The following is a 14,862-nucleotide window of genomic DNA, read 5'->3' as shown; positions in this document are numbered from 1 at the left end:
CAGTCGTTGACAAATTAAATTCTGAATTATTTGTATTTTCAGATGATAATTAAAATGGGCGAGGGTGCCGGAACCGGATCCTTAGTGCGGCGGAATCTGCCGGGAACCAAGGCAGCGGAGTACAGCCGTTGGCGGGAAGAGACGTTTGAAGAGATGGATTCCACTCTGGCGGTCCAACAGTATATTCAGCAGACCATTCGGCGGGATCCTACAGGTTCAAACAGAATATAATCGTAATTTTAAGTGACTTAAAACATGGAAAGCGGCATGTCCGATTCACGAGTTTACCGTTTATGCTAGAAAAGTGGGTAATTTTATAATGAACAAATTTTTGGACCCCCCTCCCCCCTCCTATCAATTTTATACATGTATCTCATATTTAAAACATGGATTATGTTGGTCATGCGGACATGCAATAACCTAACCCTAACATAATACTTGTTGAAAAATGTTGAAATCTACTAATTAATTAATAGGGGGGGGGGGGGAGCCATAAACCGTTCTTTAGGACAGACGACCCGAAAAGTGTTTACTTTCCGTGTTTTTTTTCTGAAGCAAGGAATCCGCTAGTGACTTATATTGAGAAACAACAATTGAAGATACTAAATTTTCTCACGGATAAACTTTTACAGTAAATAAACAAATAGAAAGCTTTTTCTCAATATGGTCAAATTATTTGGAAGGCTTTGATTGCTGGATTGACCTTTTTGTGTTTTGTAAATATGGAAGGGAAGATAATTCTAGTCAAATTTTTAACTGCTTTCCCCTAGGAAAATACAGTATTAGATGTAATAAGGAAGAGGTTTTTTGTTTAGATATACTTAATACCAATACAATATGTTATTTAGTAGAAGTGCAGAATATTATTGCAGATGTGGATTGTATCCTGAAGGCCCCTGAGACTCAGGACGAGGGTGTATGGAAGTATGAACATCTCAGACAGTTTTGTATGGAACTAAACGGTCTGGCAGTAAAACTTCAGGTACACGAGGGTTTCTTAACGTAAATGAGGGCAGTGTTCATCTAGAATTATTCTGGTTGACCGCTCTACACCATCTACAGTTAACACCCATTACACCATAAAATGTCAATTAACAACATTTAAACACAAATCATCTGCCACAATTATTAAGACAAATAATTGTATTGCACATATTTGTTAAGATTCTAAATTTTATAATTTTGGGAAAATTGTTTATTTTTTCACACCCTATCCCCCCACCCAGAATCCCTTGAACAGGAAACTGGGGGGAGGGGGGGTGGATACAACCCTATTTTCTCTTATTTTACCAGCACAAAAATTAAACAACTTTTTATTTGAGTTAACCTTATTAATATTCCCAACTTCTTTAATTAAGTAAATAAACTCTAAAATCTGTTAAATATCCAGGCTGAGTGTCGACCTGAGGTTTGTACCCAGATGACCGCCACAGAGCAGTGGATTTTCCTTTGTGCAGCTCACAAAACACCAAAGGTAAAATTGTTTACCCCCTAGAAGGGAGGGGGTGCAGGGTCGTCATAAGCCTATAGAAATCAGAAATGACCTGCAGAGCCTCCTGATACGCAGAATACGCGAAACTGTCTCAGCGCCTCTCGCAATCTCTTTAAGCCTTCGCCATTTTGTCTCCATGCCCCGCATTTTGATCTCCAAAACTTTTTTTTTCAAAAACTCGACATGATAAAATAGTTTTTAATTGTACATAAACAATTTGTTTTAAATAGTCTATTTTAAATGAGATTAAGACTTCTATTTTTGTTTTCTAAATTCACAAATTCCTTAACTTGTTAATACTATTGCGGTTTTATATAAAGATATAAAGACTTTTGTATTGTTATTATATTAGCACCAATTCACAAAACAAAATAGTTAAACTCGAGTTTGTGGGTTTTTTGTGTGTGTACTTTGTGTAAACCTTTCCCAAGAAAACAAGTTAAGATCAATGTGAATAAATTAATATTTGAACTTTACGGATTAAACGATTCTTTAAACTATTGTGGATTCTACTATGAAGAGATATATTTTGATTTTTGGTTTGTTAACCCATAAAAGGTAAATAAAAAATAAATACCATCAAGCGGAGATCAGACTGCGTAGACTTGGAGACGTAGCAAGAGGCACGGGGACGGTTTTGCAGGGCTTGGAGGTGATTCTACGTCATTTTGCGGGGCTCATGGCGGTTCTACGCCTCATCCCTCCCCCTGTCTACTGTAGCACGACACATCTAATTAAATTCTAAGTATAGAATAAAAACAATTAATTATTATTTCATAAACCTTTGTTGGGTCTAAGCGATACAACTGAAATTAAAACGGCAGTAAAAACACAGGGTTTTGCATAGAGAAAATTATTTATAAATCAGAAAGCGTAAATGTGTGTTTTCATGAAAAAATAGACACATTTAAAAAAATTTTAAATTTAAAACAATTAATAGGACTGTCACAATCTACATTAATCTTCCCTGCATCGTTTCGTTTACTGAAATATTTAATTCTAGGATCGGCACCTAAATTATTTTGGATCAGTGATGATGTCAATTATTGAACTTAACTTATACTCCAGTATTTAGGGATTATTGTATCTTCCTGAGAAATCTTTAAAAATATGTTAAAAAACAGTAAAACAGTTCTGGAGTATGATTCTAGACACACTAGGTGGTGCTGCCTGTTATATATATATATATATACACACACTAGATAGTTTTGCTTGTTTTTATATATATATATATATATATATTTATTTATATATATATATATTTATTTATATATTGTGTAGGAGTGTCCAGCTATAGACTACACTAGACACACACTAGATGGTGCTGCTTGTCTGCTAAACAGCAACAAATATTTCCCCAGCAGAATATCCATCAAAGAGAGCAGTGTTGCTAAACTTGGTTCTGTCTGTAGACGAGTTTACAGAATATTTTCACATGCCTACTTTCATCATAGGTAATATTCAAATAGATAAAAAAAATCCCCCTCCCCACACAATGGGATATCAAGGGGGGGGGGGTCAGCAATATTGAGTTTACACCATAAACCTTTTATTTAAGTCGAATAAGGCTCGGTCGCTTAAGCTATAAAGTTTGGAAAGTAAAGGATTACTAGTGGAAAATAAATGAGTATATAGTAGACTAAGCAGTATCATTTCCAGTTGATGTTAGCTAATGTTTCAGTTTTTTCCAAAATCATTCTTAATACATTACAATACGTACAGTTTATACTTTTTTTAATCCTATTTAATTCTTTTGTATAAGTCAAAAGCAATGCTTAGGATCCGGATCCGTTGGATCTGCAAGATTTTGGCTTCCTGGATCCGGATCCGCAAAAATATGCGGATCCACGGATCCGGATCCAAGGGGTAAAATATCAACCAAAAACTGCAAAAATAAACTTTTTTACTCCTAAACCCTAGTCCCTAATATTGAATTTTTGAAAAAAATAGAGATTATTAAAATTTCCTCATTTCTGAATGGTTTATCAAGTTTAAGGAAAAAAACAGGCGAAAAAAAAAAACAAAAATTTGAAAATTATTTTTTTGTTAAAAAAATTCAGTAAATCATAAAGAATTGACCTGGATCTGGATCCGGATCCACTTCAAAATTAAATGGATCCTAAGCATTGGCCAAAAGTGTTGGTTTCCAATAGGCTCTACACTCTACATAAATTGAGACTTTCAAAATTGTATTCTCTTTAAGTTTGGCTTCTTTACACCCTGGATTATGCTGACCATCAGATTTTTCCAATAATTTGTTCATGAAAGATTGGGGTTGCTTCGTTCAGGCTTTTATATTTTTTTAGATACAACATTTTGCATTAAGATATTAATAACAAACTGAAAGAGAAGATAATATTGTAAATATGTCAGCTGTCGCAGGATTAAATTTGGGATTAGAAAGCTAAAAGATTTCAAGGGTGTAAATTTTCCAAAAAAAAATCCCTCCCCCCCCCTCCCTTTAAGAAAATTATATTTTCCGCAGAATTGGAGATAAAATAGATTCTTTTAGGAAAAATAAATGTTTTTGCCCTTTTTTCATCCCCCCATTAATCTAAGCCCAGGGGGGGGGGGAATTCCGAAAAATATAAACTCTTGAAATTTTGTTGTTTTGTGGCGTTTTTAAAAAGTTTTAATAAAACTTCCAACATTTAATTAAAGTTTGCTTTTATTAAACTTTGAACAAACCAACCTTGATCATTTTAACACTTTAGTTTTTGTATCGTTTTTAGTTAATTTGTTTGCCTACATTTTCTGATAAAGTGAAAATAATTGCATAAAGAAAAAAACAATTTGAAAAAAAAATATTTGTTTTTCTTACACTTCGTCAAATGTTGAGAGAAAATAAATAATAAAAAACAAACCTGTGACCGAATTTAATGAACTTGAGATACCTACCGCCGGATCAAATTAAAGTGAAAAGATAAAGGAAGGATTTGAATCGGTGATTCAAATATGAGCCGGTGGAAGGCAGATCAAATTCATTAAATCTGCCCCGGAACGATTCACAACACTATCTAAATTGCAGGCAAATCTTCGACCAGTTTGAAGCTGAGTCCCAGCTGTGTCGTCGGTTCACCGTGTTTGTGACGAAATATAATCTAATGTCAAAGGATAATCTGATTGTACCAATGTTGGAGCAGGATGCTAGCGCAGGAGAATCAGAAGCTTAGAATTTATATTTTATTAAATTCATTTTCTTTTATGTTTCATACAATAGTGTTGATCTCTGGGTAAACACATTTTTACAGGGGTGTATATTTTCTTTATAAATATCCCCAACCCTCCCCCCTTTAGAAAATCATTTTTTTTTCAAACAGTTACGTATGTTTGCGCGAATTTTGTTCGTGTTTTATTCCTTTAATTGGGGAAAATAGATGATTTTTATGGCAAAATGTATTTTTGGATATAAAGTATCAAAAATTATGATAAAATTTGTCATCCCCCAATCATTTTGGAGAGAAACCACAGTAAAAATGAATCAGTAATCTTTATCCTTAACATTGATCTAATTCATACTTTAAGGGTAATTTTGTGAATTGGGCATTGTCATGTTTGGATTTACTTGAAATTACGCTTTAACTTACTATAAGTTTGCAGTACATATTGTATTTGCTGGTTCAATGATGATTGTTTACTGTGAATATTTGATTTGAGTGACGACTTTAAACTCGCGCAGTACATTTGTAAAATTCTGGTTTTTATTTTTACAACTAAACTCAAATGAAAATTTAAAAAGCCAGAATCAATTTTTTTAATGCTAATACGTACTTTCATTAGGTACAAAAAGATAGTCCTAAGTTTTCAAAGTTAGAGTAAAAATGTTTTTATAGATAAATCCTGTTTTGACATAATTTTTCTACACTTTAGGGGATTGTAGTAGTAGTTTCAAGTTGCCTCAATAGTCAATATTAACGATTCAGAGCGGTACTTTATAAACCTTTGCCTCATCACAAACAAATGAGAAATTAATTTATTTATTTTTTTAAATATTATTTTTCATTGTTGTTTCTCAATAGAAGTAACTCGTGGATTTCTGCTAATAAAGAAACAATGTAGCAAATTGTCAGGATTGAACACTTTCATAGCTTGAAAATCTACAATTGCCATGGAGGGTCACTTGACATTACAACGACAGTGACTGACACCACACTTTATCATCTTAGTTTACTGAATTATATTTTCAATAAACATGGGACAACCAACCCATCCTTGTATTAGAATTACGTACCAGCACCACATGTCTAATACACGATGTAGATACCCTTAATTGTACAACACTTTAACATGCTGTAAATCTTAAAACTTCGTTATTATCATATTAGTGTACAGTGTACATTTTCAATACAGTGATTATCAGAAAATAGTGGAATGGTTGTCGTCTTTTTTTGCTTCATTTGTAATATGGAAAATGATAGGAAGCGTTCAAGAATTACAATATCCACACTTGAGTTCCAATTTTGAATTCAGACCTATTCATTCAAAGACGACAATAATTCTGCCATTAATTACTAATTATTGAACAAATGTTTTACTTGTTTCAATGTTTCCAAGATTTTGAATTTTAGAAAATAAATGTTTGAAAATCCGATTTTGACATTGAATATTGATGTTCCTAAGGAAAGTATAGAACTTTCATTTTCCTAAATGGCCTAGCCATTTGCGTTTTTTGGCCATTTCTTGGCAATTTTCAGTTAAATTTTAATTCGTCCGATCTATTTTAAGCTTCTGCATGTTCGGATACTTTTAACATTATAATTGATAGGATGTTGATCACTGATTTTTCGTCAAATATTTGAAATAAATCGGAAGATTTCGTACAAACATTCTATGAATTTTGTCCTGTTTATTGTAAGCTAGGATATCCAAGAAATATATCCGGACCCATTTCATTTTGATGCGGCTCCGTATCCTGGAGATCTTTGAATAGGATTCGGATCCAGGTAATAAGCTTCAATATTTACTACTTTTTGTAACAATTGAAAATTTTCAAAATAATGTCTTCTTTTTTCTCTTTTTTTATATTGAACCATCACAGATTAGTAAGTTTTTATTTATCTCTTATTAGTTGACAATTGAAAGCAAAAATATTAAGTTCGCATACTTTGGTTGATATTTTGCTCTTAAACATCTTTTTTTTTCGAGAGGTGGCACGGGGCCGATTTTGCTTTAAAGCTTTGAAGAACTCCCTACAGTTTCGATCATACAGGGTTACCCACAAAGGAAGAGACTTCAGAGACGACTGTACAGAATTTATATTGTCTGTTTCCTTGTATTTATGATTCCCTGCAACAGTAAACTTGTTACTTTCTTTTTTTACTCATTGATGAAGCCATAAAAAGATTATATTCAAGGCAGACGACTTAATTTAACCTCGGAATCGTCAAATTTAATAAGTTTCAGGTTGCCCTTAAAGTCTCATTCTTTGAGGGTAATCCTGTAAATAATCCTGCATCCTCAAAAAAGCAGTGAATATTTATTGTTCGCAAAGGGGGGGGGCAGTAGTCCTCTTGCCCCCCCTGGGATATTTTGGGGAAAAGGTTAAACTTAGGTGAAGTTGGTAAAAAATGAGCTTGCCCTAAAAAGAAATTTTAAAATTATTTTGGCGCTTCTCGCCATTTATTTTAATACTTAACCTTCTAATTATTTCTCTATCACATGCCACCCACCCCACTACTATTTCTCTATCACATGCCACCCACCCCACTATTATTTCTCTCATATAGCTTTATGCAGCATAAACAGTGTTTGGCACCGGGGGGGGGGCGCCATAAGATTAAATTAGGTGAGGGGGAGAATAAAGATGAGGGAGGACTTAAATTATTGTTTTTATAAGACTGCACAGAACTTCAACGAGTATAACAGAACTTTAAACAGTGGGATACTTTATGATATACTCCCAGAATGGGATTATAATATTCCAGGTCAGCAGAGGTGCTCTTGTATTGTGGATATCGAGATCAATGCTTGATCTCGATCTATTGTGAAACTGAAAATTAATGTAATCTTTATTCAATATCCCGTGGGATATTGTACCAAGTCAGGGGTTGAAAGGAGCATTGCTGAGAGATGGAAAACCCTGAAATGAAGGAAATTGATACTCCAATTATAAGTGCCAGAGTGGATATTGAGATCAAGCATTTGGAAGTATCAACAAAAGTTCCCAGCTCTAATTAAGTAAATCTTGTTAAAGTAGTTAGTCCCGCGAGGTTGCCAAATTACCACCTTTCTAACCAAAAAGTAGAATTGGTCTAGTCCAGGTGCATAATTTGGGCAGGTAGAACCCAGTACACCTTGTGTTGTGGAATCAGCTGATCAGTCGACTCCAGGCATTCAGATCTCCATAGTTTTAGTTTTCCCGCATTCTGTACAATTATATTGACAAGCTTTATGTACAGTATACAATAATAACAAAGCTCAGGTAAGAAATGTACATGTTCATTAACTGACATACATTCTTAATACTCTATCTTATCGATCTGTTCAAAAAGATCTTAAGTCATAAATCAATACAAATATTAATTTTCTTATTTTTAAGCCACGTTTATCCAACATAGAACTTTCCCCGATTCAATTCAATATTTAAAACCATCAACTTCTTTATTTCTTACAGTGGACCCATAAAGTTACGAAATAGAAAAAACGAATGTTACACTCAGTTATGATTTGATAACGTAGTCAGATGATCATGACACGCAGTAACTGAAGTGGACACATACATATTTCACGACATAAGTGGATTTTAAAGCCATCCGGCAAAACTATTTTCTTTATAGAAAAATTGCTAAAATGACGTCGTTCTATTCAACAGTTGTAAGGGTCTTTACATAAAAAACTTTAAAATAAAATAAAATAAATGTTTGTTTATTTGTAGAATGCATCTTGTGTTCGGATTTATATTCTCTTCTTTTCTTATTGGACAAACGTACTGCTGTAATGAGGTATGTATACAACTGTACATGTACTGTACTGCAAACAATTATATGAAAAATAAACCAGAAAGCCATATCTGTGTTGACTATAAAGTAAAACTTAGTTTCTGCAAGAAATAAACAAAACTCTGCCTGCTAATCACATTTCTCCCAGAAATTGTAGTACACTTTATATGTAAACAAAGATATTGGGGGGTTAAACCTGGTAGATCTTCCTTGGTGCAAACAAGATTGTGAAAACTTTAGATCATTACTGAAATATTATAATTTCAAGATATTAAGTTTCAGTTATATCTTTTTTATATGTTTTATATTTTTTAAATATTAGATATAATTTTTTTGTCAAATTTTAGTATTTTTTTTTAAATACTTCGTATAATTAGTAATTTGCAATAACTTTGTTACTTTATTTTTTTTTTTACTTTTTAAGGTTTTTAGACTTCAAAAGCTCCGCAAAAATCTTAAATTTTTAAATTGTTTTTTAAACAATTACTTTTCTTGCACTATGTATGCCATACTTCGACTTTTAGAGAAAATAAATCAGAAAAACGAAACTAAAACGAATCTAAAATGAACCTAAAACGAACTTAAAATGAACCCAAAACGAACCTAAAACGAACTTAAAATGAACCTAAAACGAATCAAAAACGATCGTTTTTTGTTGTTGATATTTTTCCGTTGTTGATATTTTTCCTTGGTTCTGCTGTTTTATTGGATACAAGCAATACACAGACAACCAAAATATATATATATATATATATATCTGCAATAAGATGTCAATCATAGGTTGACCAGCTTTAAGAGTCTGTCCTTGTTATTTAAAAATGAATGACCGATGTGAAACCTTTATCTGATCAATAATTAATGAAGAAAATATTTTCGTATTTAACTTTACAGGTTTATAAAATTTTGACAGTTACCTCCATTGTTTCTGGCGCAGAAATGAGCAAGTCACGATAGAAACCGCTATTAAAAGTATTTAATTTTTAATGAAAAAATAATGGATTTTTCCTACATTTTTTAACAGACAAAGCTGTTAATAATAATACTGTTGTGAATTGCTGTCTCAATGTAGACTGGAGAACTACACCTGAAATTACTTCTAACTCTACAGCCCCCTTTAAGCTTATTTATTTCTCTAAAATACATTAACAAGACAAATATTTCAACATTTTTTTATTTTTTGTCTTAATATTTCAATATTGTATATTGTTTCAGGCAGTATGTGCGAGTATAGTTTCTAAATGTATGCTGCTTCAATCCTGTAAATGTGAACTACAACCAGACTGCACCTGCTGCAAAAAATGTTTTGAATGTTTAGGAAAATTATTCATGCACTTAAACTAAATTTTTTTTTTTAATTTCTGCTTTCGTTTTAGGATTTCTAGCTTACTCATATCACACTAGAGTGGTATATATTTATCATAAAAAATAAGGTTTTGTTCATTAGAACTTCTTGAAATACAGTGGCAAGCGATTATATCAATACAATGTAGACTACTTCCAATTTTAATTTAAATCAAGCTGTTAAACAGCATGGATACACTTAAACATAGAATTCAAGAGAAGCTGTCAATTAAAAAAGCTTTTCTTTAATTAAAAAAGCTTGCTAACAGTCAACATTTCTTTGTCTTCATTGTATAGATATAATCACTTACCACTGTACTACTGCGGACCAATAATACTATTACCATCTGGAATCCTTTTTTTAGTTAGTCAAGATTTTGTGATTTTGAGAGGCTCCCGTAAAATCTGAAATAGACAAATTCTCAAAGGTTTATATTCTTTTTGATACTTTTTACCCCAAAATAATTTTATTTTCCAAAAAAAAAGAATTTATTTTTTTCTCCAATTCAGCGAATAAAACCATTAATAAATATTGCAATTTAAAGAGTGTTTGTATAATATCCCCTGTAGACTACCTGTACAGTGAGTGTTGTTCCTGTGTGGATATGTGCCCCAAACCAAATATAACTATTCACGAGCTCTCGAAGAAATCCCACGTGGAGGATTTAGTGGGAAACAGCCCACAGCTATTCCAGGTAGAAGATTTATACAGTGAGACCCATACAACTCTGGAATTGGAAGACGATTTTTAAGCAATCGGTATTTGATGTTGTTAAAAAAGCATAAAGTTTTACTTGTAGCTTAACACTCAATTTAGTAAGTACAAAATTCCAAAACTTGAATTTTATTTATTAAAATTTAAAAGTTTGATTGATGTTTCTTATAGAAATATGATTTTCTAAACCCTGATATTTATTATTCTATGCCCTGACTAATGAGATATTTACTGTTCTAGGCCCCGACTAATGAGATATATATTATTCTATGCCCTGACTAATGAGATATTTATAATTCTAGGCCCCGATTTAAGATATATTGATTGTTCTAGGCCCGGACTAAAGATGTTTTTATCCTGACTAATGAAATATTATTTATTCTAGGCCCCTACTAATGAGATATTTATTATTCTAGGCCCAGACTAATGAGATATTTATTATTCTATGCCCTGACTAATGAGATATTATTTATTCTAGGCCCCTACTAATGAGATATTTATTATTCTAGGTCCCGATTTAAGATATATTTATTATTCTAGGCCCTGAATAATGAGATATTTATAATTCTAGGCCCCGATTTAAGATATATTGGTTGTTCTAGGCCCTGACTAAAGATGTTTTTATCCTGACTAATGAGATATTATTTATTCTAGGCCCCCACTAATGAGATATTTATTATTCTATGCCCTGACTTATGAGATATTTACTGTTCTATATGCCCTGACTAATGAGATATTTATTATTCTATGCCCTGACTAATGAGATATTTATTATTCTAGGTCCTGACTAATGAGATATTTATTATTCTGTGCCCCGACTAATGAGATATTTATTATTCTATGCCCTGATTAATGAGATATTTATTATTCTATGCCCTGACTAATGAGATATTTATTATTCTATGCCCTGACTAATGAGATATATATTTTTCTAGGCCCCGACTAAAGATATATTTATTGTTCTAGGCTCGGCTTTATGAGATATATGAGATATTTATTATTCTAGTCCCGGCTTTAAGAGATATTTATTATTCTAGGCCCTGACGAATGAGATTGACCAATTAAACAGATGGTCTATAGTTACATTCCCCATCGACCTGCCCACCTCTTCCTCCTTCCAGCCTACCAGTAACAAGGTGGTCGTCAAGGACGCTGCCAAGGTATTATTAAAAGTTATCATTATTAAAATTAATATCATTTTTATCATTATTATCATTATTATCATTATTAACATTATTATCATTATTATTATAATTATTATCACTTATCATTTTATTATTCTAGTTTTTAATCATTAGTTTTAGTATTATCGATTATTATTATCAGAGGCGCATTTAAGACTTTTGGTAGGGGGGGGCAATATATTATTCATCATCGTTAACAGATTTTCATTATTATTATTATTATTTTAGTTTAAAGATAAAATTAAAACACTTAGAAAAAAGGAGTAAAAAAGTTAGGAACATAAAATGAACATTATTATTGTAAACGCACAAAAATCAAGTGAATAAATTGCTAAAAGCTATAAAAAAAAAACATATTTACCCTGTCCATTAACATTGCTAATATTTTCTATTGTTTCTTCAAAAAAATGTAGATAAGAATGAAAATAAATATTTTCAGGTTCTACAACAGTCCACTCTACCGGATGACAGTCACGTGACAGTAAACTGTACAGTAGCGTACATAGCTCAGTGTGTCAGCTGGAACAAATGCAAAGCTTCATGTAGATCCATGGGGGCGAGCTCGTATAGGTATAACTTTTACACAGTATCTTCAAGGGAATGTCTCACCTCCAATTAGAATGAAATCTAAATTAATATTTCTTCCATTTTCCATCAGGGTTTCTGTATGATAGTGACTTTACAGTTGAAAGAAGGACAAAAATTGACAAAAAAAAAATTTAAAAGAACATAGATATCTCCCTCATTGTTACTTAGATATTGAATTTTATTACTATTATTATTCTAGAAGATAGTTCCATTATATTGTATTCTAGATGGTTCCATTATATTGTATTCTAGATGGTTCCATTATATTGTATTCTAGATGGTTCCATTATATTGTGTTCTAGATGGTTCCATTATATTGTATTCTAGATGGTTCCATTATATTGTATTCTAGTTGGTTCCATTATATTGTATCCAAGATGGTTCCATGATATTGTATTCTAGATGGTTCCATTATATTGTATTTATTCTAGATGGTTCCATTATATTGTATTCTAGATGGTTCCATTATATTGTATTCTAGATGGTTCCATTATATTGTATTCTAAGTGGTTCAATGATATTTGTATTATAGATGGTTCCATTATATTGTATTATAGATGGTTCCATTATATTGTATTCTAGATGGTTCCATTATATTGTATTCTAGATGGTTCCATTATATTGTATTCTAGATGTATTCTAGATGGTTCCATTATATTGTATCCTAGATGGTTCCATTATATTGTATCCTAGATGGTTCCATTATATTGTATCCTAGATGGTTCCATTATATTGTATTCTAGAAGGTTACATAATATTGTATTCTAGATGGTTCCATGACGGATGTTGTGAATGTGTTGGTCAGGACTGTATTAACTATGGCATCAATCAATCAAGGTATATTAGATTAAAAATCTAGGCCATAATTTCATTGAATGACGGGTTGTCTTTTAATATGAATAATAATAATAGTGCCAAACCCAGAAATCTTTTATTGACATGAATTAAAATATAATTTCTAATAGCTAAAGGAAAGAACTTCATGGCTTTGAAGGTTGATTTGTATAAGGAATCCTTTAATTTCATAGAATATAATTCCGATAAAAATGTCATATGTATGTACTAAATGACGGGTTGTCCTTTAATAATAATAATAATAAAAATGTACATTGAACATTAATTTTAATAGATATAATTGAAAATATTATGGGTCCGGAACATGTCACCAGAACTCCTACCAATGGCAGAGCAATATTATTGTCACGTGTCTCCGTCTGTATACTGCACTGCGGGAGTTCTGGTCACGTGATACGGACGTATATTTAAAGATATTACTAAATAAACTTTAAAATTTAGAAAACATGTTATTATTAAAAATGAAACACATTGACTTTTATTCAAATGAATCTTTTGCCAAAAATTTTGTTTTAACCGTTGTATTTTTTTCCCCAAAAAATTATCTGAGAACATTCTTAAATGTCTGAACAACCCCTTAAAATTGATTGTAAAGGTCACTTCAAGTAAGTCTCCATCTATAGAGTGACATGTCCGATTCACAACGGCATCCTTAGAAGCGTTGTCTGATCACATTATTGATGCAAATAAATGTTTTAAAGAGTACTGTTGTAAATAGAGCATGCCTCTTTTTTTAATGGAAGGTCATTTGAAATCACGTCTACAGACCCTTTCATGCCCCCCTGGTTTAGGTGTACTGACTGTCCTATCCTGGAGGACGAGGACGAGTTGACGGACGAGGAGATGGAGGAGTTGGTCAATATGCCGGACTACGAGGATTTATCGGACCTCCCGACCTCGACTCATCCTAAGAAAGCAAAAACATAATTTACCAATTATCAACAATATCTTATTTCCATGTATTATACTGTAAAACAAATAAAATTTTATAAAACTGTTTGACATTTTAATACAAGGTGTTTAAATAAACATGGGTTTAAGTGCCTACATTAAAACCGTCTCTTGAAAATTTACAATTGATTATCTCTCTGATTATCTAATAATCTAAGTTTGAAATATCAAAGGTTTATAAAATCTGGTTGTAAAGACATGGATTCGTAAATTTAAGTTTGCGTCAAAGGCTTTTGAATGAAAATCGGATTTACATGTAAACTCGGAATATTACTACTGAATACTTAAGATTTGTATAAGATTTTTTAAAAGAAAAATCCTAATTTTAATAATTTAACTCGTTATCTGGTCACGTTTTTTAAACCCCACACGAGTTTACCATTTTTTAAATGTTCTTTGAAAGTTTGGTTTTATTACATTATGGTAAACTTTTATAATAAACATTCTGTTTTTTTTCCGAAATTTGTAAATCAGAAAAAATGAACGTGTTATATATAGGAGATATATTGATAAAGTCAATTTGATCAATACTTTTGTATTTTCATTTTAAGTTAAAGAATAACCATTCACAATAAATCTCTGTGCATTTACAATTAAAATGAAAAAAAAACGCAATTATTTTTTTAGATTGAGCAGGGATAAATACATATAGATTTAAGGGTAAATATTTATAAATAATATATGTAATATATGTATTCTTGAACCAGCTCACCATTGTTTTCATGTAGAAGGGGGGTAGGCAGAACATACTCAAATATGGTGCCATAAAGTTAAGATATATCCCCCTTTTCGATATTT

At 31.7% G+C, this 14,862-nt stretch overlaps 2 protein-coding genes and 1 long non-coding RNA gene across 3 annotated transcripts; all 3 read left to right on the top strand.

Annotated features, from left to right (window-relative positions):
- The first annotated feature begins 18 nt into the window (after positions 1-18).
- On the top strand, positions 19-4,945 carry LOC111703098 (MOB kinase activator-like 4). The gene is made up of 5 exons (XM_023474956.1): positions 19-214; positions 873-982; positions 1,391-1,474; positions 2,774-2,946; positions 4,521-4,945. The coding sequence occupies exons 1-5, from the start codon at positions 43-45 to the stop codon at positions 4,663-4,665; spliced, it is 684 nt and encodes a 227-aa protein (XP_023330724.1). The 5' UTR covers positions 19-42; the 3' UTR covers positions 4,666-4,945.
- Positions 4,946-4,947: 2 nt separating this feature from the next.
- Positions 4,948-6,083, top strand: LOC111703099 (uncharacterized). The gene is made up of 2 exons (XR_002765554.1): positions 4,948-5,866; positions 5,979-6,083. It is a non-coding gene; the product is annotated as an uncharacterized LOC111703099 (long non-coding RNA).
- Positions 6,084-7,752: 1,669 nt separating this feature from the next.
- On the top strand, positions 7,753-14,113 carry LOC111703097 (twisted gastrulation protein homolog 1-A). Its single transcript, XM_023474955.1, has 8 exons — positions 7,753-7,913; positions 8,367-8,433; positions 9,643-9,745; positions 10,342-10,466; positions 11,524-11,646; positions 12,110-12,240; positions 13,027-13,095; positions 13,905-14,113. Exons 2-8 carry the CDS (start codon positions 8,368-8,370, stop codon positions 14,038-14,040), a joined length of 753 nt encoding a protein of 250 aa, XP_023330723.1. The 5' UTR covers positions 7,753-7,913; position 8,367; the 3' UTR covers positions 14,041-14,113.
- The last annotated feature ends 749 nt before the right edge of the window (positions 14,114-14,862 follow it).

The sequence above is a fragment of the Eurytemora carolleeae genome, unplaced genomic scaffold (assembly GCF_000591075.1).
Source record: "Eurytemora carolleeae unplaced genomic scaffold, Eaff_2.0 scaffold523, whole genome shotgun sequence".
Classification (NCBI taxonomy): Eukaryota; Metazoa; Arthropoda; class Copepoda; order Calanoida; family Temoridae; genus Eurytemora; species Eurytemora carolleeae.
The sequence above is the reverse complement of the archived record's forward strand: the minus strand, read 5'-3'. Positions and strand labels throughout refer to the sequence as shown.